At 47.1% G+C, this 25,938-nt stretch overlaps 2 protein-coding genes across 6 annotated transcripts in view; one reads left to right on the plus strand and one right to left on the minus strand.

The window, feature by feature from the left end:
* POMT1 (protein O-mannosyltransferase 1) lies at positions 1-17,467 on the plus strand. Of its 4 annotated transcripts, XM_088459161.1 has the most exons (20): positions 2-411; positions 1,207-1,358; positions 2,051-2,157; positions 3,080-3,130; positions 5,293-5,439; positions 6,739-6,850; positions 6,934-6,999; positions 7,075-7,168; positions 7,244-7,399; positions 8,034-8,164; positions 9,119-9,214; positions 9,306-9,398; positions 10,131-10,227; positions 10,957-11,049; positions 11,871-11,991; positions 12,110-12,207; positions 12,791-12,904; positions 14,269-14,395; positions 14,557-14,734; positions 16,725-17,467. In XM_088459161.1, the coding sequence occupies exons 2-20, from the start codon at positions 1,237-1,239 to the stop codon at positions 16,897-16,899; spliced, it is 2,178 nt and encodes a 725-aa protein (XP_088315287.1). In that variant the 5' UTR covers positions 2-411; positions 1,207-1,236; the 3' UTR covers positions 16,900-17,467. The 4 variants fall into 4 exon arrangements, with proteins under 4 accessions (XP_088315285.1, XP_088315289.1, XP_088315287.1 ...); XM_088459159.1 differs by having other exon boundaries at positions 1-411; positions 7,075-7,399; XM_088459163.1 differs by lacking the exon at positions 16,725-17,467 and having other exon boundaries at positions 1-411; positions 14,269-14,412; positions 14,557-14,701.
* Positions 17,468-17,731: 264 nt separating this feature from the next.
* UCK1 (uridine-cytidine kinase 1) overlaps positions 17,732-25,938 on the minus strand; it is a 32,290-nt gene continuing 24,083 nt past the window's right edge. For both annotated transcript variants that reach the window (XM_088459165.1, XM_088459164.1), the window contains exons 6-7: positions 24,783-24,831; positions 17,732-21,353 (exon numbers count right to left, since the gene is read on the minus strand). In XM_088459165.1, coding sequence (XP_088315291.1) covers positions 21,172-21,353; positions 24,783-24,831 — 231 coding nt within the window. In that variant the 3' untranslated portion in view covers positions 17,732-21,171. The remainder of the gene's footprint in view (positions 21,354-24,782; positions 24,832-25,938) is intronic.

Raw genomic sequence — 25,938 nt, forward strand, 5'->3', positions numbered from 1 at the left:
TCGTCATCCCTGCGACCTGACTAAACGCTGCCCAACTACAGCAGCCGTCTCAATATGATATCACACCTGGGAGCTCCCCATGGGACAGTCCGAATGAAGCAGCCCGGTGAGGCGGTAACGCTAAACAGCCGACAGCGGCAACGGTGCTCCTGCTCCATATTTCCGCCAGTTACTGGTTTCCCCCACCAACAATATGGCCGCCTTACACAACTCGGCGTCACTTTCATCACTCGACTCGTCTGCGCCCTCTTTTGTTTGAACTTGATAGTGTTTCTGTGTTGGGGCTGTCGTGAGACCCACACGTCCTCATCGGGTCACGTGACCGCCAGCCGGCAAGAGCCAGCCAGTCGAGCGGCGATCCTTTTTCAGACGTGACGAATCGTCATCAGAGAGGGAGCTACTGAGCAGCAGGTATGGAAATAATGTAATATAACTGCACTAATGCACTTCTTTCTGTACTGCAGGCTGAGCCATTAGCTGGCACGCGGTCATTGCTGGGACCTGTAGTTCCACAATACTTAAGGGAGCTGCAGCAACTCTATAACCCTCTATACAGAGCCTTAGTCCTTGTATTATACAGCTCCCCTTAGTGAGCAATGTCTCCAGGTAAAGGATCCTATTAATGTCTGTTCAGTTTCTCTGCCATATTTATAGCAGTGATACTTGGGTGAGACTAGGGATGGACCACCGTGGGGTCCTGATCGACCTTTTGGATGGATATGGGATTGTTAGTTGCGTATTAATACTGCGCAGTTATTGTTAGCGGGAATTCAATCTTGTTTATTTTTTAATATCGTTACGAGAGCGTCTTCTTTCACAGAACTATTCCCTATCGGTGCAATTATCGTCCAGCCGATATAGCGAATTACTTGCATCAATTGGAAATCGGTCCCTAAATATTGATAGTCTCCCATAATTCAATATTCAATGCCCCTCTCTAGGCTATACTTATAATACACTGAGCAGGTGGTAACTGTATAACATACTATGCTGATATACCCCATGTACCCGATGTCATCCACAAATAAGTGTAAAGTTGTGATCAGTAAGAGGGGGATATTTCTCCAATGCACAGCAGACTTCTTGTCTGCAATCCCATTGACGGAAACGGCAGCCAGTCTGAAATGTCTGATAACAGCGAGCATTCGCTTGTATATGTATCCTGCATGATTCCCTTATCTTCCTGCATTCTGTCTCCCATCGCAGCTAGTCCTCCCCACCCACACCCCATGCAGCATGTCCGTCTCCCGGAAGTCTCCATTTGCGATTACATTGGAAATTAATCTGATCCTGGTGACTCTGACCGTGGTGGGAATCCTCAGCCGGCTCTGGAATCTCTCTTACCCGCAAGCTGTTGTGTAAGTCCTATCTACAGTCCTGACGACTTTTAGGTGTTCTGTTTGACGCCAGTAAGGTTCCTATAGTGACGTAACTCCCGATCCTTGCCCTGACTAGTACTTAGTGTAATAATAATCGTTTCAGAACAACGACACAGTAAAGCAGGGTTTGCCTATTATACCGTTAGCCGACAATGTGAACCAACATATCCTTAGGTCATTACATCTTGATGATATCTTTGTATGTCATTACTAATTTTGAGGTAAATTTTAAAGTATTTTCTTGTGCCTTATTTTTGAATGAAGCAAGTTTTAGATACTATAAGTGGGTAATTGAATTCAGCGCGTTGAGCTGCCGGACGTCACCGCAGCGTGGTCGGCTGTGCATGTTGCCGGGTAATACAGAGGGCGATCTCTGCTCGTTTTCATGCTCATTTCTAGAAAAACGTGGTTGTGACGTGCCTTAAATTCGCCCGTTCCGACAGACATCACGCTGAGATGAACTTTATTATAAGTAAAGTTTTGGTATGACTGGACATGAAGGTACTGTACGCTGGCCATTCCCGGGGATAATGTGACACACTGGGGTGCTCCTGCTTCGGTCCTGAGAGGCTCTGTCCTATCTAGCTACACACATGGGTGGCCAAACTGCTAGGGAAGGGTTCCTGTATCACACAAACTTATTCTGCTGCTTTGTGACTCTCGTTTCACAGTTTCGATGAGGTATATTATGGGCAGTTCATCTCTCTCTACATGAAACGTATATTTTTCTTGGATGACAGCGGACCCCCATTAGGACACATGCTTTTGGCTTTGGGAGGTAAGCAGATCTTCCTATAACACTGTATCACCTATAGCATCTGTACATTAAGCCTGTATTTAGTCATTATCCTGTTTATCACAAACTTTATTGCAGAATTATATATTAATATTATGCTGGATTATTGATATCTACACCTGGAAGTGCCAATTACCTTTGCCCTCCCACATGGGAGTTACCTCCTGCGGATTGTAGCCTATTGCGTGAATTGCAGTACAGATTTTATTCAACAGTGTGAGGTTGCAGGAGAGAAGTATTAGCTGCTCCCTAACTTGATTGGTGTCTCCAATCCAGCAATTGCTCCATTGTCCAGGAGTCCACCCAGGAGCTCCGCCCACTGGAACAGCCAATCATTACCTACTGAGTTAATATTGCATTTTATTTCTGCATTTTGGTTTAGACCAATAAAATGGCTGCATCAGCAATGTCACTAGTTTATTGGCTGTATTCTCATGCTATTGTTCAGCATGGCTTCCTCCAATTGTGTAGGGGGATGAGTGACCTTTATGTTAAACTAGAGCTCTGTTATACTGTTACTTAAGCTGCATACACACACAACGATTTTTTTAATGAACGATTTTAGTAAACGATTTTTTCCCTTGAAAAAATTAACTAAAATCGTTTACTAAAGTTGTTCATTTACTAAATGTCATGAACGATTTTTATGAACTACAAACGATTTTTGCATATTCCCTTAATGTAAATCGTTGAGTTGACAAGTCTGACTAAACGACAAACTACAAACGTGAATGCGCATGAACGATAATCGTTCATCGTTTGACTCAGAAAGTGAACGATTTTTGCCATCAATTATCGTTAAACGATATCGTTTAACGATAATCATTAAAAAAATCGTTGTGTGTGTATGCAGCTTTAGAGTGTGTTTTTCTCTTTTCATCACTTTTGTTGATTCATTCTCTAGGATATCTTGGTGGGTTTAAAGGTGATTACATGTGGAACAGGATTGGAGCAGGTAAGTCGTAAAAGATGAAGCACATTAACAAATATATAATGTTACTTAATGGAAGGTAGATTGCACTAAAGTGTCTTGAACCTGTTTCACAGAGCATTGATAAGTTTATTGTTGTGTGAAGCAATATTTACCACTACAGGTCCCAACCAGGAGCTTAAAACGGAAAAATCACATAGAACTGTGTCTTCCCATTTATCTACGCTTTGTATATTATAGTATGCCATTATTACATGTTTAATAATACTGTAAGTTGTTGGTTCAGTATGTAATGTCCCTCTGTAGCTACCCACTCTGATGTCTCCCTGTCTCTTCCTGTAGAATACAGTAGTAATGTTCCTCTATAGCTCCCACTCTGATGTCTCCCTGTCTCTTCCTGTAGAATACAGTAGTAATGTTCCTCTATAGCTCCCACTCTGATGTCTCCCTGTCTCTTCCTGTAGAATACAGTAGTAATGTTCCTCTATAGCTCCCACTCTGATGTCTCCCTGTCTCTTCCTGTAGAATACAGTAGTAATGTTCCTCTATAGCTCCCACTCTGATGTCTCCCTGTCTCTTCCTGTAGAATACAGTAGTAATGTCCCTCTATAGCTTCCCACTCTGATGTCTCTTCCTGTAGAATACAATAGTAATGTTCCTCTATAGCTACCCACTCTGATGTCTCTTCCTGTAGAATACTGTAGTAATGTTCCCCTATAGCTACCCACTCTGATGTCTCTTCCTGTAGAATACTGTAGTAATGTTCCCCTATAGCTACCCACTCTGATGTCTCTTCCTGTAGAATACAATAGTAATGTCCCTCTGTAGCTTCCCACTCTGATGTCTCCCTGTCTCTTCCTGTAGAATACAGTAGTAATATCCCTCTATAGCTCCCACTCTGATGTCTCCCTGTCTCTTCCTGTAGAATACAGTAGTAATGTCCCTCTGTAGCTTCCCACTCTGATGTCTCCCTGTCTCTTCCTGTAGAATACAGTAGTAATATCCCTCTATAGCTCCCACTCTGATGTCTCCCTATCTCTTCCTGTAGAATACAGTAGTAATGTCCCTCTGTAGCTTCCCACTCTGATGTCTCCCTATCTCTTACTGTAGAATACAGTAGTAATATCCCTCTATAGCTTCCCACTCTGATGTCTCTTCCTGTAGAATACAATAGTAATGTTCCTCTATAGCTACCCACTCTGATGTCTCTTCCTGTAGAATACAATAGTAATGTTCCTCTATAGCTACCCACTCTGATGTCTCTTCCTGTAGAATACAATAGTAATGTCCCTCTGTAGCTTCCCACTCTGATGTCTCTTCCTGTAGAATACAATAGTAATGTCCCTCTATAGCTACCCACTCTGATGTCTCTTCCTGTAGAATACAGTAGTAATGTCCCTCTGTAGCTTCCCACTCTGATGTCTCTTCCTGTAGAATACAGTAGTAATGTTCCTCTGTAGCTACCCACTCTGATGTCTTTTCCTGTAGAATACAATAGTAATGTCCCTCTATAGCTACCCACTCTGATGTCTCTTCCTGTAGAATACAGTAGTAATGTCCCTCTATAGCTACCCACTCTGATGTCTCTTCCTGTAGAATACAGTAGTAATGTTGCTCTATAGCTCCCACTCTGATGTCTCTTCCTGTAGAATACTGTAGTAATGTTCCCCTATAGCTACCCACTCTGATGTCTCTCCCTGTAGAATACAATAGTAATGTCCCTCTGTAGCTTCCCACTCTGATGTCTCCCTGTCTCTTCCTGTAGAATACAGTAGTAATATCCCTCTATAGCTCCCACTCTGATGTCTCCCTGTCTCTTCCTGTAGAATACAGTAGTAATGTCCCTCTGTAGCTTCCCACTCTGATCTCCCTGTCTCTTCCTGTAGAATACAGTAGTAATATCCCTCTATAGCTCCCACTCTGATGTCTCCCTATCTCTTCCTGTAGAATACAATAGTAATGTTCCTCTATAGCTCCCACTCTGATGTCTCCCTGTCTCTTCCTGTAGAATACAGTAGTAATATCCCTCTATAGCTCCCACTCTGATTACTCCCTATCTCTTCCTGTAGAATACAGTAGTAATGTCCCTCTATAGCTTCCCACTCTGATGTCTCTTCCTGTAGAATACAGTATGTAATGTTCCCCTATAGATACCCACTCTGATGTCTCCCTGTCTCTTCCTGTAGAATACAGTAGTAATGTCCCTGTTTGGTCCCTGCGCCTGCTTCCAGCTGTCTCCGGAGGGCTGTGTGTCCCGCTGGCCTATCAGATTGTGGTGGAGCTGGGATTCTCTGTGTGGGCCGGAACCACAGCTGCTGTTCTGATTCTGTTTGGTAAGTTTCACATGTACCCGCTGGTCAGACCCTGCGTGTCTCTTACGCTGCCGGTCCTCAGAAAATACATAGCAGTGTATCATTGCTTTGGAGCAGCTGGTGTCATTGTTTGTGCAGTGTTAGGAGGAAAAATAATATTCTGTATAGGCCTGAAACATGTACTGTAGGTGGAAAAAATGTTTCAAAAAGGGCTGCGTGCAGGGAGGTGGGAGTAGGCCTGTATGCCAGAAGGCGGGGAGGTGGCAGTAGGGCTGCGAGTGGGGAGGTGGCAGTAGGGCTGAGTGTCAGGGTGTGGGTAGGTGGGAGTAGGGCTGCGTGCCAGGAGGTGGGAGTAGGGCTGAGTGTCAGGGTGTGGGTAGGTGGGAGTAGGGCTGCGTGCCAGGAGGTGGGAGTAGGGCTGAGTGTCAGGGTGTGGGTAGGGCTGCGTGCCAGGAGGTGGGAGTAGGCCTGTGTGTCAGAAGGCGGGGAGGTGGGAGTAGGCCTGTGTGCTGGAGGCAGGGAGGTGGGTGTAGGCCTGTGTGCTGGAGGCAGGGAGGTGGGAGTAGGCCTGCATGTGGGGAGGTGGGAGTAAGGCTGCGAGTGGGGAGGTGGGAGTAGGGCTGAGTGTCAGGGTGTGGGTAGGTGGGAGTAGGGCTGTATGCCAGGAGGCGGTGAGGTGGGAGTAGGTTTGCTTCCCGGGAAGTAGGAGTAGGGCTGCATGCCAGGAGGTGGGAGTTGGGCTGGGTGGGGAGGTGGGAGTAGGGCTGCGTGCCAGGAGGAGGGGAGGTGGGAGTAGGGCTGCGTGCCAGGAGGCGGGAGTAGGGCTGCCTGCCAGGAGGCGGGGAGATGGGAGTAGGGCTGCCTGCCAGGAGGCGGGGAGATGGGAGTAGGGCTGCCTGCCAGGAGGCGGGGAGATGGGAGTAGGGCTGCCTGCCAGGAGGCTTGGAGGTGGGAGTAGGGCTGCCTGCCAGGAGGCTTGGAGGTGGGAGTAGGGCTGCGTGCCAGGAGGCGGGGAAGTGGGAGTAGGGCTGCGTGCCAGGAGGCGGGGAGATGGGAGATGGGCTGCCTGCCAGGAGGCGGGGAGGTGGGAGTAGGGCTGCGTTCCACGAGACAGGGCGGTGGGAGTAGGGCTGCGTCCTAGGAGAAGGAGTTGGGAGTAGTCTAAGCTAGTACAAGAGAAACATGGAGGACAGCAAACAAATATGGGGGATCTGCTCTGATCCAGTTGGTGGAATTGGGAAGAGCTCTCTCACTTCATGCTAATGAGTAATATTTGTATTGTCACAGATTGGTTCTTCTCTCTTTATGTTCCCGTCACAGAAAATGCTCTGATCACTCAATCTCGCTTGATTCTGCTGGAGTCTGTGCTCATATTCTTCATCCTTCTAGCCATCCTGTCCTACCTAAAGTTCCATAGTTACCAGCAGATCAGGTGAGCATTACATCGCCTTATAACAGTGTATGTAGCAGTACAGGAGTCAGAACGGACAGTAAGTGAGCGTCTTCTCCCTGCAGCCCCTTCTCCATGTTCTGGTGGTTCTGGCTGATCCTCACCGGCATCTCCTGCTCCTTCGCGGTGGGGTAAGTACGATCTCCTCTCCTCGTACCTGCTCCTGGGTATATTCCCTTGTAACACTCTCCGTTTCCTGTACTCAGGGTCAAGTACATGGGTCTCTTCTCCTACCTTCTGATCCTAGGAATTGCCGGGGTGCACAGCTGGCAGCTGATCGGTGACCGCAAGCTACCCAATGTACGTACTTGTTACATCCGGCCCGGCACCCTGTGCGCACCGGCTGCGCCCTCACCTGCCCTCCTTCTCTTCCAGATTTCAGTGTTGTCCCACTTGGGCGCACGTTGCCTGGCTCTTCTGCTGGTCCCTGCGGCTCTTTACCTGGGGATATTCTACATACACCTGTCAATACTGACCCGCTCAGGCCCCCATGACCATATTATGAGTAGCGCGTTCCAAGCCAGCCTGGAGGTAACGGTCCCTTTTCTAGATGATGCGTTAATGGGACGCTAGACGTGCAATAAAAGTTATCATGTATAAAGCACTACTAATAACATATAAGAACTATATATGATCTAATGATATCTGATAAGTTGTAAGCATTGGGGGAAAATATTTTTCCTACACGCAGCAGACTTCCCGTCATTAATCTCATTGAAGGATGTAATAGCTAACAGCTTTATGATTGCTAGCTTAGTTGGTGAGAGAGGTTGCACTTGACTACATAGGGTAATTCCAGCGTCCAACGTCTCGCACTCGCCCTAGGTGGGAGAATAACATCTGTAGCTGTTATGTTATCTATAGCTCTTTATGTATCTTGGAATCGGTGGTCCTATAAATCCAGATGTTGTATTAGTTCAGGGGTGGACAGAATAATGTAGGATTCAGGAGCCGATCGGTCACATCTAGGAGCCGGCAGGATCGCCAGGAAAGACTGCATCCATTTAATTCAGTAGGAGGGGGAACGTAAAAGATAGTGATTTGTTAGATGTGTTGGCTGCCTGGATACCTTTATCCGACCCTGTATTAGGAGCTTAGATGTGGTAAATGTTGCCGTCGTTCTGATGACGGAAGCTTTGAGTGTTCTTGAATAAAACTCTTGCAGGGAGGCCTGTCCCGGATCACCCAAGGTCAGCCACTGGAGGTGGCGTTCGGTTCTCAGGTCACGCTGCGGAACGCGGTTGGGAAGCCTGTGCCCTGCTGGCTGCACTCGCACAAGAACACTTACCCCATCATGTGAGTATACATGAGTATTTCCAGCGATTTACTTCTGACAGTCTGCAGAGACGTTTACATATGTATTTGTGAATAGTATTAGTCGCTTTTTTAGATGTAAATAACCATATTTTGTCTGCTGCCTTACTGTATAAATAGTACATTACACTTATTGTACACACTGTACTGAAACATTAATAATACTAAATATAATATTTCTGTGACCTCTTCTTGCTGTATAACTGATGTCTAAGAGCTATTTTTCTCCAAAATTTGTTGGGGTCTTCCAAATAGTGGCCAGCAGGGGGCACTGTCTCATTGGATTCTAAGGTGTCAATTCAATTAGGGGCGAGCGAGGCCAAGTGCCGTTGTTACGGGAAATGCCAGCAAAGAGTACCACCTCCCGCCCTCATCTCTGCCCCAGACTCACAGATTTTTATGCACAACCGTATAGGACTGCGAATAAAAAACACACTTATTCGCGCCGCGAGCCGACTTGCGTCTAATTGAATTTGCCCCTATATCTAAGCACAAATGTCAGTTAATAAATGCAAATATAGATAACAATAGGGTTCTTCATATAGAATATGACCGAGACATGTTAACAGCAAGATATCATACAATAGACCTAGAATTCCAGGGGCGACAGACTAACTTTGAGGGCCACTTGTTGAGGAGCTCCGGCTGACACTATAACCTGTGTCACTTTTCCTTTATACCACACAGCCAGCTAGCGCGGACACTATATACACAATGTACACGTGTCCTGTATACAGCAGCACAACCTCTGTATAATGCACATGTCATGTGATCACCTGACCGTGTACACAGCTAGAACTGGCCAGATACGGGGGGAAATTGCAGCTCTCACATTACAAACGCTGTTTCCTTATCATCAGTGACCAGTGTTGGCTCATTTTATCTAACTCGTGGCTGCTTTTGTGTACCTAACGCTCAGTAATGTCCCTCCTGTAGGTATGAGGGAGGACGTGGGAGCTCACACCAGCAACAGGTCACCTGTTATCCCTACAAAGATGTCAATAACTGGTGGATCGTCAAGGACCCGGCTCGGTAACTACACAACAGCGCCATTGTGGAGTTGTGTTTTGCAAATCTTGAAAAAGCAAACTACTGATAACTGCTGTGTTGTTAATCTTCCAAGGCAGGAAATGGTTGTCAGCTCCCCGCCACGTGCTGTGCGTCACGGAGACACCATACAGCTGGTACATGGAATGACGGCCCGCTTCCTCAACACGTATGTGTGCCTTTTGAGTGTGAATATGCATCACGTCTTGTCCTTACATAGTATGTGTACATGGGATACAGTTAATATACCCACAGCCGGCGCCGGAATCCCGATCAGCGCTAGAAAACCGGCGCTGGAATCCCTGACTTGGCTGGAGATGCCGACACCGGAATCCCAACAGCCGGCAACCCGATCATAAATACAGCGGGCGCCCTTAGCCGCAGGGGTGGGGGGAGGATTAAGGTTAGACTGCGGTAGGGGGGAGGTTAGGCTTCGGACAGGGGGGGGGGGTAGAGTTAGGCACCACCGGGGGGAGGTTAGGCACTAAGGGGGGAGGGTTAGGGTGCGGGGTAGGGAGGGTTTGTGTTGGGGTACAGTAAAGGAGGGTTAGGGGGTGAATAGGGCCGGGGTGCAGTACTTTTCTGTTCCCCTGTCGGGATTGTAGGCATCGGGAAGCCACTGTCAGTCGGCATCTTGACTGTCGGGATATCCTACCGATTCCTTCTACATGGCATGAGAACTGGAATCATTGTTCATTGTCTCTGTCCTTTCACCCACTGGATATCTACATATATTGGGTTTATATGAGTTCTTCCCATAATGGGCATGACTAGATGGTGCCATAGAGGAATAAGGAACCTTTCCTGTGTATTTTAGACCCTCTTATGGGCACGGGTGTCTGGTGTACATGTATATAGTTTTTGCCCGCTATGATTGTACCATTTAACATTTATTTTTCAGACATGACGTGGCTGCCCCTTATTCTCCATATGCCCAAGAAATCTCCTGTTATATTGACTATAACGTTTCCATGCCAGCACAGACCCTTTGGAAGGTGGTGAGTGCCCGCTCCTGAGCCAGGGATTGGGGGGGTGGGGGTAATGCTGCTGGAGAATGACTCTGAAATAATCTCCCCGTCTGCATTAGTGCAGTAGCACGCAAGCGGAACCGGTTTCTTTGCTGTCTATAAGCATAGCGTTACGGTACGATTTGTGTGCCCAGCGATGCAACCCACCATCCCAGGCCGACATAATGAGCGGTCCGTACATACGAGGTGATCCGTTGCCCGATATGCCGGCCCGCGCTGCATGGGATTGTCAGCCGCATCGCCTGATCTTCCTGCATGTTGAAAAGATCAGGCGATGCGGCTGACGACCCCACGGGAGCGCAGGCCGCACGATGTCGTGCATACACACTGCGTGATTTTGACGATTGGTCGTTCCGATGCGTCGGAATCTGCCAAATCGTTAGCAGTATCGTACTGTGTGTAGGGGACTTTAGTGCTTGGAAATGGCACCTCTAAAGTTACGCATCATTTGGTGGTGCAGTACACTCATGCAGCCTGCAGGTGTCGTCATTTGGTGGTGCAGTACACTCATGCAGCCTGCAGGTGTCGCTGTTTCTGATGGATGGCTTGTTAGTCGGTGGTGATATTTCTTTATAAAGTGCAACAAAGTCCTCTGAAAGTCTTTGGTCCACCTGTCACCCTGGACACGAATGCCGGAATTGTGCACATGCTAAGTCATGTTTACACTGTCTGCCGTTTCTAATACTTTATTCATTACAGGAGATTGTGAATCGGGAGACTGACAGAGACACGTGGAAGACTATCCTGTCTGAAGTGAAGCTGCTTCATGTGAACACTTCAGCAGCACTGAAGGTAAGAGCATTATGGGGGATACCTGGTAGATACACCGGTAGCAATACTCATATAAGGGTCGATTCAGATCCGGACGCTAAGCTGCGCTCTCTCGCCGCCAAAAGGGGCCCGGTATGCAAATTCCGCGATCGCACTGTCTGGTGTAAGGATGCCCTCTATGTCTTAGAGAGCGCCGGTATAAAGACGCCCACTTCTTAGCACACGTCATCTCCAGGAAGTGTGTGATTAATCAGAACCATCGGAGCTGAACGCAGCGCTTGAGGTAGACCCTACCCCGCCGCAAGCACTGCGATCAGTACAGGCTGAAATACAACCAATTGACGTGCACATTGACGCTTCCATGCTAATTATGCACATAAAACACCGTTTTGACGCCCAGACACGCCTGCGTTCGCAGCACCACTCCCCCGTTCACAAGCACCTTCCTGTTACCACCCATAAACGGCGCTGTCACTCAAAGTAGCGTCAAGTCTGTGTACTACGAGCGCACAATTCCCGAGCGCAGTGACTGGTTCGCGCATGGGTATTTTGCAGCATGCGCAGACGGGCGATAATCGCCCATAGCGTGCATCCGCAGCTTAGCGTCCGGGTCTGAATCAGGCCCATAGTTCCTTCCTATAAATGGGCCCAGTAGGACTAGTCTCCAGGGACATCAGGATCATTCATAGTTATTTCACTCCATTATTTCAAAGCAGCTGTCATTACAGCAGATAATGTGCCCTGATTCTGCCAATGGCAAATCTGACACTGGATGGCAGTTAGAGGGCCCGTAACTGATTTGATTGGGTTTTGCTGAAACATGAGGCAATTGAATGTTCCAGCTCAGCGGATCGGCGTTACCAGACTGGGGCTTCCGGCAGCTGGAGGTGGTTGGTGAAAAATTGGCCAAAAGCTATCACCAGAGCCTGGTGTGGAATGTGGAGGAGCACCGATACGGCAAGGGTAAGTGCACGGCCCAAGGGCAATCTGCTGTTTGCGCCTATCGCCCCATTTTTCTGTATAATGCTCATCGTCATCACTATAGTACTTAGACTGTGGCGCACACTTCTGCCCCCTGCAGGCCGGGAGCAGTCAGAGCGTGAGCAGGAATTGCAGACTCCGCCGCAGATGGATGTTGGGAGAAACCTCAGCTTCATGGCTCGATTTTGGGAGCTCCAGGTATCTGGATTTCTGCAATTTATAGAACAGGACTAAGGATCTAAGGGGTAGATTTACTAAAGCTTCTAAAAATGAAAAGTGGTGGTGTTACCCATGGCAACCAAGCAGATTGTAACTGTCATATTCTAGGATGCAACCTTTTATTTTTATACGTTTCAGTAAATCTACCCCCTAGTCCTCAATTACCCAACCAGCTCGTGTATTGAGGATTTCTGTAATCATACATTAGTGACTTATATACATTTAGCTGGGTCAATCAATATCCCACTGTTCCCACAGATAGGATTGCGGAACCCATTAGCTGTTGGGGGTACTGGAGGTTAGGAGACCCCCTCTGTAGATGGGGTCATGGAACCTTACTAGTGGTGTTATGGTCACATTAACAGTTTGTGGAAAACCTGCCTGTAAATCTGTGAGATGCTCTGGATTTGGGTTCCAGCGGAAGCCCCAGGATTCAGCATAATATTTTATATAACGCATAAAACCGTCTATCGTGACCTTTTGGAATGCTAAAGTTATAAACAGTTAGAGGACAGTGGGTGTCAGAGGGAACATGTGATCATTGCTGTTCCGGTCTCTGTAGTGGAAAATACTGACCATGAGGACTGACAGTCCGGAACACAAGTACAGCTCCTCGCCCCTGGCCTGGGTCACACTGGACACCAGCATTGCCTACTGGCTTCATCCCAAGAGCACGGTGAGTGGTGGGCACATATAATAAATGCACTTTGGTTAATGGGTAACTATAATGAACCCAACTGAAATATATGGTCGTGGATCATTTTGTGTTTGTAGCTGATTTCAATAATAATAAAAAAAAAAAAGTTCTAATTTCCACAAGATTAATAACCCATGTACTAGGTACAGTGGGTCATGGAAGGTCCTGCCAACACTGGATAGCATCCCATGGGCTGTACTGGATGGCAAGGCAGAAGTCATTCCTCACACCCCAGGGGGTTGATTCAATTGTGGGTGAGGTCCGCCATCTAAACCGCATATGCCGCACTTACGCTAGCACCGAGAGAGTTTTTTTTTTTTTGTAAGCAGCCTGTGAACAAAAATCTGCGAATCTAGGAGATTAGGGGGCAAATCCAATTAGCCGCGATGATCTCGCAAGTGCAAGTCATGGCGGCAACAGCCACTCTTTACTGCAGCCCGAAGTCGCACAAAAGTTTGCGAATAGCACATTTTTGCGAGTTGGGGCTCAGAATGGTCCGCGAGGGGTGCGAGATGCGGTGCCTGTTGTCAGCACTTTAACGCCGTGGCAACGGCATCTCGCACCCTTCGCGGACAATAGACCCCCCCCCCCCCTAGGTGTGCCATTGCTGGCATTTCCACATCATTGCAACGGCGCATTGCCCAGAACTGAATTTGACCCCAGGTGTCAGGAATAAAAGTTACAATAATAATATAATAGTGGTGCAAGTGCTAAGGTAGTTTAGACAGAGTTCTGTTTTTACAGTGCCCTGCTTCCTGTTGGTGGGAAACCCCAGCGTGGTGTTGGCGCCCCCTAGGTAGCTGAAGGGGAAACCCCCTCTCCCCCATTATATCTGCATCTCTCATTCCATAATGTGGGATGCACAGCAGTAGCCGAGGTCTATTTGCAGTTGTAGAGATATTTCGGTAGCATCACTTGATGGTGGTCTGAAGACTCCTCACGGCCATCCCATTACTACTACTACTGGTCAGGAAGTAACATTAGGTTGCTATGGGGACACCTTTTATTTGCACAGTTCTAGTTTTCATTAATGTCTCTCATTGTGTTAACTTATCATATGGGGAAGTTTGCATGTAGACCTGTTATTGCTACATTTTGTCTTTGCCTATTAAATCACAGACTGATCGTCAGAAACTATATGGCTGGATATGTATTAAAACCGAGGGGCAGGATAAAGGTGCTTTAATCCCTAGCGCCCAATCAGGTTCTCCCTGTAACTTTCCTAGAACAGTTTAGAAAATGAGAACACAATTTGGGGCCCCCTTGTCCTGTGACCCAGTTCTCGGGAATAAGTACAAATGTAATGTGATCCCTACTGATCTGTGCTCCTCTATACTCAACAGGCTCAGATCCAGCTCCTGGGTAACCCCGTCACCTGGTATTCTGCCAACGTTGGCATCGCCGCGTACACCGTGCTGTTCCTTTATTACCTGCTGCGCCGGCGCAGAGCAATCTACGACATTCCACAAGGTCTGATTAGGACACTGGTGACTATACAGCTGTAATCAATACTCTCTGCAAACTTACATTGCACCAGGACGCTTACGTTTCATGTGTCGTCATCATCCGGTTATGTGTAAGTCGGTCGCTCAGTCTACATCCATTTATGGTGCTGTTTGTTTGGTCTCCAGGTTCCTGGCAGTCCTTGCAGCTGGCCGGGGCGTTGTGCCTCGGAGGGTGGGCGGTGAATTACTTGCCCTTCTTCTTAATGGAGAAAACCCTCTTCCTGTATCACTACCTGCCGGCTCTGACCTGCCAGATTCTGCTGCTACCGCCTCTGTTTGAGCACACTCACCAGCACCTGCTCAGGTAAGCGCATTAGAGGAAGGGTGGAGGATACCTGGAGTAGTACCTGTCCTAGTTACATTGGCCACATCATATTGCGTATACCGGTCACTGATAAAGGCAGCCGATTTGAAGAGCGCTGACGATACCACAGTTTATGGGGGGAGCCTTGGATTGCACACCCTAAGAGGTGCTACCATGCTGAGACTTGTAGTGCCACACAGTAAAAGGGAAAATGCAGGTGCACTCTCTAAGAATACTGATAATCAGAACAATTATAATAAACTCTACAATTTACCATGGAGTACAAATGAGGTTCTTAGCACGTTTGGACAAAAATCCATGTCCATCTATACCGTGGCACGGTGACCTCATCAGGTGGGTCCCTAACATTCCTAGGGTTCAATTCCCAAACATGGGACTCTGCCTGGGCCAATACAACCAAACTGCCCCAGAACACCAGTGAGCGGCGATACATAGCAGTTTTAGTCTTACATTAGTAAGAAGTAGCAATTAAAGTGTTAAACTACTATTTATTTTACTAATGGAAGTGCTAAAAAAGTGTTAAGGCACATATCCACTAAACGATAAAATTTAACGATATCGTTACATAATCATTTGCAGATTGTTTAAAAAAATATATCTAAAGCGACCAGCGATGCGCGCTCCTGCTGGTCGTTTAGACATCTATCATTGTACAAATACGTTGTACAAAATGACGATATCGTCGGGTTCAACATGTTTGCAGATGATTGATGAGCCATGTTTGCTCATTCAGTGCAGGCTCATCACAGACAGACAACTGCACGATTACAAAGTCGTAATCGTGCGGTCTTTTGCCTGGCGTCTAGTAGATGTGTGACTCAAGATTGGTAAGAAGTGACAGTTCAAGTGTTATATTAGTTCACTTACAATGATGCCCCGAAGCGGCCCGGCCATACCCCGATCCCATACCCATTCTTAATACTGACACATTATATAACTTTATCCCGGACTTGCCTATATGTAGACTACAAATGTAAAGACCCAAACTGCCACAATTCATTCAGAACTGCATTTTAATTTCCAGGGCAGAGATTTAAGCAGCTGTGTCCTTATTTCATAGTGACGCTACATAACGTGCAGTGATGGGCTCAGCTCAGGCCCCTTTGCTGTACGTCTCCCGGGAGAGAGGAACGTGGTGACTAAATGTGGCAGGGGAGGAGATACAGGTGACGCTTCTGGTCTCATCCTTTGGGTGTCTGTCACTGTGATCCTCGTAGTGATGAGCAAGTGCATGGTGATGTGTGAATGGACTCTGTGAGGCCACGTGGAAGCACTGGAGCATCTCTCCTATCCCCAGACCTGATTGTACAAGCAGAGATTTAAGTGGTTCTAGAGCATACAGCTTATTCACTAAGGGATTGATTCAGCTGTGGACAGTACTGCACAGCCACCATACCGTCCATCTAAAATGCTAATGCAGCAAGAGGTGCATTGTCGGACGATGGTTGCTGCTTTGGCCAGGCTGCGTAAGGCACGAGCCCCACCATACCATTGGGTTTACGTACATATCTGAACCAGGCCGTAAGATCCAATGCCATCACTGCTGCACTATTCACTAGTTGCAATATATTGCACTGTTTCAGTGATAAAAAAGACTGTAATCCGTCCACAAAACGTGTGCGGACTTTAAATTCCTGTGCAAAGCATTCTGGAAGTTCCAGTAATTTAATTTAAATAGCTGAAGAGGCGCACGTGGTCTGTCCTTGCAGTGTAGTCTTCTAAATTGCTTCTTTTTTTTTTTTTCTAATGCCCACCGTTCTAAACTGTTCTTTTAAAATGTGTACTTAAGTTTTTAGAGTCAGGAGACATTGTTGCCTGCGGCCAGCCTTGATTATTAGATCAATCCGCTTAGTCATTCTGCATTAGGAAGCCTTGTAGCTGCGGTTTGTAAAAATCACTTATGGAAACATAAACTTCTCCTTACATGTGGGTGTGACGCCAGTTTAATCCTCCCTTACCTTGCTTCCAGGTCTGAGACACTGCAGAATACCTTTTCCGCCCTCCTGCTGGTCTGGATATCCAGTGTAATCCTGACGTACAGCAAGCTCAGCCCCCTGACCTACGGCGATCCGCCACTGACACCGGCGGAGTTGAGGAGTCTACGGTGGAAAGACACTTGGGACATACTGATCAGAAAGCCGTGACACTCTCCTGTGCGCCGGCTCCAGGTAGCAGAATAAGAATCCAGACAAGTTCACAGATGGCTGAAGAATAGACTTAAGCACTGGCTGACTACACACCTACGTCAGTGGATGGTAAATTCTCTCCGCCTACAGTAACCGTTCTAGTGTAATACTGGATGGAATGAACTTGGATGTCTGAATAGATAGTAAACAGTAGGGTGGGGCAGGCGGTAGCCTTACACTTTACACCAAAGTGCCAGGTCAGTGCAATCTAGCAGAGTAGGTCACAGTGTTATTTATGAAAGAGCCTTAGGTCTTCTCACCAGCAACCACTAGTACTGCACAAATATGGATTAACCAGTAGGTGGCGCTATGGTTCAATGCTGCAAGGATGGAAGCAATTGAGACTAGTTGAAGGGCCAATGACCAGATGTGAGGCATCTGATAAGTCTGTTCCCCACTCAGCTTCCACAGCGTTGGTGGTTTTCCCTGGGAGTACATGTTACTGGCCCAGCTACAGTGTACTGTTATATTGGCCGAACCGATGTGCAATAGAATACAGTCCCATCGATGCACAGGGAGCCTAATACCATCCCTTAGACTGCAGCCGGTCATAGTACTAGAGCAGACCTGTGGCTCTCCAGCTGTTGTGAAACTTCAGGTCCCAGCATACCGTTAAATTGATCAGCTGTTTAAGCTTGCTGGGACTTGTAGTTTCACAACAGCGGGAGAGCCACCGGTAGACCAGGCCAGTACTAGAGCGACATCACTGCATTCTCCCGATTGCTGCTGTTTTTAGGGCTGGACGAGACTGATCACATAAGAACGGCGCTTTAATGATGAAACAACACTATTTTTGTAAAATGTTTTCCATTTTAATGACAATGATTGAAGTGCAATGTGTCAGACTTACAAATGCATCAGACAAGCTTAGTAAACAGAAAATGATCAGAATACTGTTTAGTACGGAGGCGATATGAATCCTGCCGGAAAGGATCCCTGGTTTATTAACATTTCTACCAATATAAAATATTTCAAACAGAGATATGAGAATATAACAGTCTTTAAAAAGAAATGGATACCGAGGAGCTGCTGGTTGACCAACACAATTTATTATTCCGATAGGATGCAGTGAGATACATTATAATTATACCGAGACAACAGGTTCAAACTATGCACAACTATTGTCAGTCTACTGAAACGTGCTACTAACTATATTCCTTAGCGTATTGCCTACACAAGGGTTTTTAACTCCAGTCCTCAAGTCCCCTCCTCCGGGGTCATGTTTTCTGGATTTCTAATCATGCCCAGGTGAATTGATCTATTTTGCTGGGTTGGTAATTATCCCACATGCAGAAATCCTGAAAACATGACCGGTTGGGGGGGTTAGTTGAGAACCACCAGACTACAGCATTTAATCCAATGCATGTATAGGGCAAGAACTATGGAAACTGTTTGAATTATTCACCATGAAAGCTAGAGATAAATCCACTTGATGGATAGAAAAGTGCAGACAAGTCGTGACTCATGTTCAGTCCTACTGACCATTTCCATTAAAGCAGACTGGGAAACTGGTGGCTTTTTTTTTTTAGCTGCTATAAAACTACAACTCCCAGCATGCCCTGGGCTAAGTTAGCTGAAGATCCACAGGTTACCCCAAGCCTAAGCTAAAGTAAAGTGCTAACATAAAAGACAATTACTGTATAAAGTGAATTTATATACAGCAGTGATTTCAGTGTACTAGCTTCATCTAAGCCAGCTGTGTCCATATTGTAAATCTAAGCAAAGCCGGTATTATGGTTAGAACGTTACCACTACTGCGGCAAGTAAGCATTACGTGGCTATACATATGGGTGTTAGCCACCATATTTGCAGGACAGCACTCTGGGATTGATTACGTGCATCATGTAGAGCCCATGGTGCACTGTGCTGGTCCCTGCCCTCTGGATCAGAAGTGCCTGGAGGAGGGAGCGTCCCCACCATGTGGGTAGTTGGCTGAAAAGGAGCCAGCTCTGTGGGTGCCCCAAATATCTGAGCTGCCCACTGTCATGTCTATGCATAAGCATTTGAGTCACATGGTGGATGTGATGTGAGCACCCCCAATAATTTTAAGAGTTGTCACCCATGCTTGGCTAATGAGGGCACAGTGGCCATCCCCTGTACAGTCTAGGTACTTGGTTGGTGGGTACAACCTTCATAACGCTTCTTGTTTGCTGCAAGTGATGCAGGAATTAAATCTATTGCTATAAATAAGATAGTGCCAGGCAAAGCACCCGATGTATGCCCTGGCGGAGAGTGGCCTAACCAGGGCTAGAACCTACAGCCATTCCCAATGCGCTCATGTTGCGTCTTGCCTTTAGTTAAAAGTCCACTGTAAATGCGCAATAGCTTATACAAACATGAATATTCACACAAACCATATCTTGTCAGCTACCAGGGCAAATAAATACATATAATGTCCCATCACTTCTCTACCACCCATGCCAGCAGGTGTATGAGAACAGTCTTCTCACAGAGCACCCACTGCCTACACATACACACAGAGCCCACCAGGGGGAGCTGAGATTATACAAGGACCCAGTGACATCACTACACACTGCAGCTCTTGCCGCCACTGGTTCACAGGGAATGGATAGGCCGCACTCCCACGGAAAAGGATGCAGCTCTCCCCAATCTGTGTATGTGACCGCATCGCTTTCCGCCTCACCCTTTAAACAGGGGTGGGGAACCTTTTTTCTGCCGAGGGCCATTTTGATATATATAACATTTATTTGTGGGCCCGGTGCAGGCCACGCCCTCTCCATGTGATGTCACACGGGGACGGGGCTACAATCGACAGTGATAACAGCAATGCCTGGAGCATCCTGAGGATGCTCCAGGGAGCTGTAAGGGCAGCGGTGTAACCATCTGAAGTGTCCTAAGGAAGCTCCAGGTGGCCCTGCTGCTTAGATTCTGGCTGCTGGGTGCCATTCTAGGCACCCTGATAGCCAGATGAGGCTAGCAGAAAAAAGCTCAGAGGACAAGGACAAATGATTCCGGGGGCCTTATACGGCCCCCGGGCATGAGGTTCCCAATCCCTGCTTTAAAAGACAGGTTTAACCTTCACATAACCATAAAAATAACACAACTGAACTCTACATCTGATATTATTGGATAAGCTGCCACTTAAAGGGAACTGAAAGTAGCTTCTCTAGAGTATGGGATGGTGTGTTTTTGTTCAGCCTGTAGGGGTCGCTGTTTCTACTGTACTTGCAGGACACCCTCCATAAACGGCATTTATACAAGGGGAATTAAGAAGGCTTTCCAATAATAAATGGCAGGGTTCAGTCATTTTATTTGACAAACATTTAATAATATGAGCAGCATCACTATCGTGTAAGTGGAAGAACAAATGGACACGTCAACATGCCCTCCCATATAGGCAAGATAATTCTTTCTAAACGATTCTATTTGGATGTAAAGGTAGGTAGATTATATTCTATATTTGCTGACTTCATGCGACACGGCACAGGCTCTTCCCGTATAAAGCCTATTTGGCCAAACCTCAGGGAAAATTGTTACTCTGTAGGAAAAACATCCCTCTCTGAGATCTGGGAATGACGTGTAGATCTTGCATACATGAGCAGTGCATTCCTCTACTCCCTCAAGTGCCCTATGCATACATGAGCAGTGCATTCCTCTACTCCCTCAAGTGCCCTATGCGATCCTGCATCACTATGTACAGGGATTGTCCTATCCCCTTCTTACTAGGGGGCAATTTTATAATCCTCTATTCTAAACCTAAAAATTAATGGGCACTTTATTCCTAGGTGGGGTTAAAAACAAATCCCCTTTCCCAGTACCCCCGACTGTGCAAGCCGGTGCAAATGGATCCGGTTCCTGAGATACAGAATAACCCTGGTCCTTGTGAGGTTAAAACACCGATATTCTGTAGGATTAAAAACACTGCTAGTTTTGGGTACTGGAGGAGACTAATTACATGATTCTACATTAGAGGTAAATTCCCCCAATCTTTGGGATCTATGTCCCGTGTTATATCATAAATAAACCCTTTTCCTTCTATTATCTTCTGTACTCAACATGTAAAAATAAAAGGATATTTACAGAACTAGCGAGAGATACAAAAATTAGATGCTTTATGGAATTACCATATGGCCTGTAACCTCCCCCCGGCTTCCCATACCTCGTAGCTGCAACAGACAGACAGGAAGGAGTCAGATCTTGCCAACGCTGGCAGGGGAACAATGGATCCAACATGAGAGGAAAGATAATCGATGGAGATAGAACCAGAGCTCAGTGTGGCCGACTGCTGGATTCCAGGTGGGTGCGTTTGCCGGGCAGCAGCACCCCTGCGGATTCCCCCTGTCCCGGCAAGGTCCGCTTCTGTGACCGGCCATTCACAGACCCTCGCTGCCACTTGCAGAGGTCTCCGTTCAGAATGTCCTGGATGTGCTGCACAATCAGGTTAATGGCAACTGGGGGGAGAGACCAGAAAACCAGGAGTTTATTGTTTTGTTCTTGAAAGACAGTAACAGTACAGGTGTTGTATTAAGAAGCAGCATTATTTATAGTGGGATATTCGTGCTCGCCGTAAAACGCTGTTCTCCGCCTTTCAATGGGGGATTACTGGAACGCTGGGGTATATATCTAGTGGCCGGAGGAGCCAGGCACTTTATCACTAATAAACAGCGTATACTTGGCTATTCCCCCCTCTATACCCCGGGTGCCTTCATGCTCAGGTTTTCCTAGGCGCCCAATGGAGCTGGTGCTTCTTGTCCGGTTGTGGATCAGCCAGATTGTCTTTCTTTATTTTGTCACAGGAGAGATATGTTTCGGTAGATTATGGAAGCAACCCCAAGGGTGTCTGAGGTGGGAATACTTTAGTGGGCTTAACCAGCAGGGAAGAGTACCTCGGGGAGGAGAACCAGGGCTCACTCCCCCCACTTGGGCTACCATGATAGGAGAGCCAGACTATTCCTGGCAGTCTCCCTGTGCCCCCCACCTACCGAGCGAGGAGTGTTGAGACACAAACGCCGCTAGCCCAGCCTCCCTTCCTCTAAGGATGGAAAACGACCGGTTTTGTGAATGGCCCATCAACCGATAGCTGTGGCAGGTACGACCGGAGACCTCTCAAGGTGCAGGTAGGGTCCTGTAACTGTGAATACTTCCCTAGCACCCTCATACTCTGCCCAAATGAGACTCTCTTGAGACAATGGAAAAAAACAAAAAACAATCAGGCGGATCCACACCAGTACAAGGATCATCGGCTTAGGGATGACCTTTTGAAGGTTTGCCATCGATGACTGAGCTCTGATGGTTCTCTGCTATCGATGGCACAGGGGAATCGATTAGGTTTTCTGTGGCGCAGGGGGGAAACTGTCACAGAGCAGTCCATAAATGGGTGAAACCATCAATGCTAAGCACCGATGGCACCATCGATGATTAGGGCTTTTATGGCCATCCTTACGAGTACTTCATTTGGCACTTAAAGAAAACTGAGCATAAGAAGGGGAGGAGCCAAATGTAAACGGTTTGTTAATGTAGAACGCAAAAAGTGTAGAAAGCTTCAACAGCGCATGTGAGAACCAATGTGTGCAATGGCATACTACGCATTTGTGTACGACATCGCTATGACTTTAGACGGCCGTCCGCGATTCAGGGTGGAGACTGGGAGGTGACCTAACGTGATTGCAAAAAGAGGAGGCGGCATGGGGGTGTTACGGCATGCGGCTGCGTTCTCTTTCGCTGTGCCACAGTGGCCGATTTCAGAAACCGTTACAAGGGAGGCCGTGCGCCAGGCAGGAGCTGCTCGAGGAGTCGTGGTTGCGACCAATGGTGCGTTACTGGTGGATTCACGTGATCCACCAGCGCAGCTGAGATACGCAAAGTGGGCATTGCACGGAAGCGCACACGAGGAATGCTCAAGGTGACATTTGCAGGTTTTCGCACTTGGCCGCGCATGAACTGCGTCCGCCGCTGCCCCCTAGTGGACCTTTACTGGATGTACATGTCACATCATCTCTTCATGGTCATTGCTCAGCAAGTTGATGGATCCCTCCTCACTGTTCACCTTTAGGGCCTGATTCAGAGCCGCTCGTAAGCGGCCTCTCATTCGCTCCGAGCAATGTTTGCCCAACTGCGCATGCGTACAGATCGTTATACGCATGCGCGAACCAGTCAGTGCGGTCGAAATTCATGTGCTCGCAAAATAGCGAATGCCTGATAATTTTAGTGACAGGAGGAGGCGGATGTGGGTGGTAACAGGGGAAGGTGCTTGAAAAAGGGGAGTGGAGATCAGAACGCAGGCGTGCTTAAAGGTCAAAACGGGCGTTTTATGGGTGTGCATAATTAAAACAGCAGCGTCATTGACCACGTCACTGGGTTGTTTTATAGCCAGAACTGCTCGCAAGATTGTGGTAGCAAAAACCAACCACAAGAATAGCGAGCAGTTCATATGCTGGTCGATGTACTCGATTAATCTAATAAATAGCGGACATGACGTAGGATGCGAGCGGCCAGGGGGCGTAGTTTCCAAAAAAACGACCGCAAGTTTTGTTCGCTCGTTCAGACCTAGAGGCGTGAACAGACCGCAAAGAGCGAATGGTTCATTTGAATAGCCACCCCTATTTTCTGGACGAGCGAGCGCTAATTGCGTCCGGCTCTGAATCAGGCCCTTAGTCCTTTACTATTTGACCAGGCTTATATAAGCTTCTCCAGGATGTGCCCAATGACGCCCATTTCCCCAACTTCAGCTGTAACCCCACAAGTATTCACAGTTACGGCTGGATTGAGTGAATGAGAACACAGCTATCCGCAGCACATTAATGAAAAAGACAATGACTCTAGAACAGCTTAGCTCCATATAACTCCAGTGCGTTATGGCTGCAGTCAGGGACAGACCAATATGATCATTAATCCCTACGCTATACACATTCTCAGTGCAGGCAGACAATAGTCCTTCATTAGTTTGATCGTGTGCCAATGGGCATTAAGGATGCATTAACCATAGGTATCAATAATCCACATGTTTACATGTATGCATATCCCAATGTATACAAGCTTAAGGGGGGAGAGGGGGGGTTTCCTCCTGTACATCCAATGCAGAAAGCTTCTACCCCAGGTAAATAAGAACAAACTGCCTGATTATATATAACCGTTCAGAAGCAGTGTCTAGGGCAGGGATAGACAACCTATGGCACTCCACCTGCTGTGGAATAACACATCTCAGCATGCTTTGCTGATAACGCATGCTAAAACTATGGCAGGGAATGCTGGAATGTGTAGTTCCACAATTTGCTTACCTTTGATCTAGGCAGTGTATTTAGTAAGTTTGCGAGAGGTTATGAACAAGCTAATACTTTTCGGTCATCTGAATGTGGACAACCACTCCTCATGGAGTTCTCCAGTTGACGCTGGCCTACTGCCCCTAGTTGGGAATAGGGATGGACATCGGAAGCCCACTATCAAATGATGGCTGGGCTTCCACCATCAAAACTTGCGATGTGATGGTAAGTAACCATGCGATGAAAAAAAACTAAATTATTTGATTTGCGCATGCACAATAGTCCTATAGCGCGGCTGGCAGGGGAAGGAACTAGGCGTGAGATGGGGTGGGATAGGGGGCGGGGCCTAGAGCGGCATCTGGGACAAGATGCCCGATTCGAAAAGCTGCAGCCAGGGACAGCGTACCTCTCAGCATTAAAGATTTTTTTTTTTTTTACAAAAGTAACAGTCACAACACCATCGAATCAGTACCATTTGATGGCGACAAACATCGGAATGTGGCTATCGAATGGTAAAAACACTACCATCACAAGAAAAACATCGATGTTTAGTTGGGAACTATAGAGACACCACTTTCAGGATAGCCCCTAGCTGAGCGCCTGCAGGAAGCAGCAACTCACCCATATTATCCACTCCGCGCGGAATGATGACGTCCGCATACTTCTTAGTCTACAAATACAAACATAAGAAGCTCAGATTACTTATAAAACTCATCTACAACAAAATAAGAGGCATTATTAATAACCAAAGGGACACGTGATTAGCGCCCATGCTATCAGACACACAGGAAGTGAGGGGATGCCACGCTTTTTACAACTCGCTCCCATTTCCGCTCGCGGATGACAGGGCTCTCGCCCGTAGGCTATGTTCAGTGAGGGCGTGATGCCGTAATAGCGGGCTATGGGCCTAATTCCGCGATGGACGCATATCCTTGTACGCAGCGGCCGTTTCATAACATGCTAATGACGCAGGTGGCGTCTTGTGTAATTAGACGCCTCCTGTCGGCTTCTATGATACGCTGCTGCGTCCAAGGACACAGCCATTGCCCTCAACACGAGGCCGTTCTCTGTAACGCTGCTTGTCGCTGACCTGCGCTTCGCCCCCAAAAGTCGGCGGCATGTCAAATCAGGCTGCGGAGCCCGAGGCACTGGGAGCGATCTCGCAGAACGAGACCTGCACGGGCGCAGATCTCACAACATACCATCGGGTTCCAGCACATAACCCACTGCTCCTGTGGCCCCTCGGGAAAATGATATTATAATCAAACACGTGAGAACAAAGAACAGAGGCTATCTGTACGGATGTGTGTTTTCCTTTCATACTTCATGCAACACAGTTGAATTCTAAAGGGGATATTTTATGAAAGTGAGAGACCATAAAATTGGGTTCCGGACTATAGATAGACAGTAATTAGTTAGACAATGTCTAGATGGACACCAGATGTTAGACCGTCAATAGTCAGACACACTAAAGTTGGACAGGTACAAAAGATAGTCAGGTACAAAAGATCGACACAACAATGGTCGACACTTTTTTTTTTTTAGGGTCAGGGTTAGTCACTTACTGGACGGTTAGGGTTAGGCACTTACCACCATGGTTAGGGTTAGGCACCAAGGGGAGGTTTAGGGTGAAGATTAGGCTAAAATACGAAAGAAAAAAAAAATGGTCGACCATTTTTGTGTCAACCATTTTCATGTCGAACTTTTGACCCTGTCGACGATTTGTACCTGTCGAACTTTAGTGTGTCTGACTTTTGTTTGTGTTTTAACTTTTTTC

The sequence above is a fragment of the Taudactylus pleione genome, unplaced genomic scaffold, assembly GCF_031769625.1.
Source record: "Taudactylus pleione unplaced genomic scaffold, aTauple2 ptg000897l, whole genome shotgun sequence".
Lineage (NCBI taxonomy): Eukaryota > Metazoa > Chordata > Amphibia > Anura > Myobatrachidae > Taudactylus > Taudactylus pleione.

What these genes read in the sequence shown, in the direction of transcription:
- POMT1 (XM_088459159.1), top strand. Translation starts at nt 1,237, where the DNA reads ATGTCCGTCTCCCGGAAGTCTCCATTTGCGATTACATTGGAAATTAAT. An exon ending in ACACTTCAGCAGCACTGAAG is followed by an intron (nt 11,050 to 11,870) that starts GTAAGAGCATTA and finishes TGAATGTTCCAG; the next exon opens with CTCAGCGGATCGGCGTTACC. An exon ending in AATCTACGACATTCCACAAG is followed by an intron (nt 14,396 to 14,556) that starts GTCTGATTAGGA and finishes TTTGGTCTCCAG; the next exon opens with GTTCCTGGCAGTCCTTGCAG.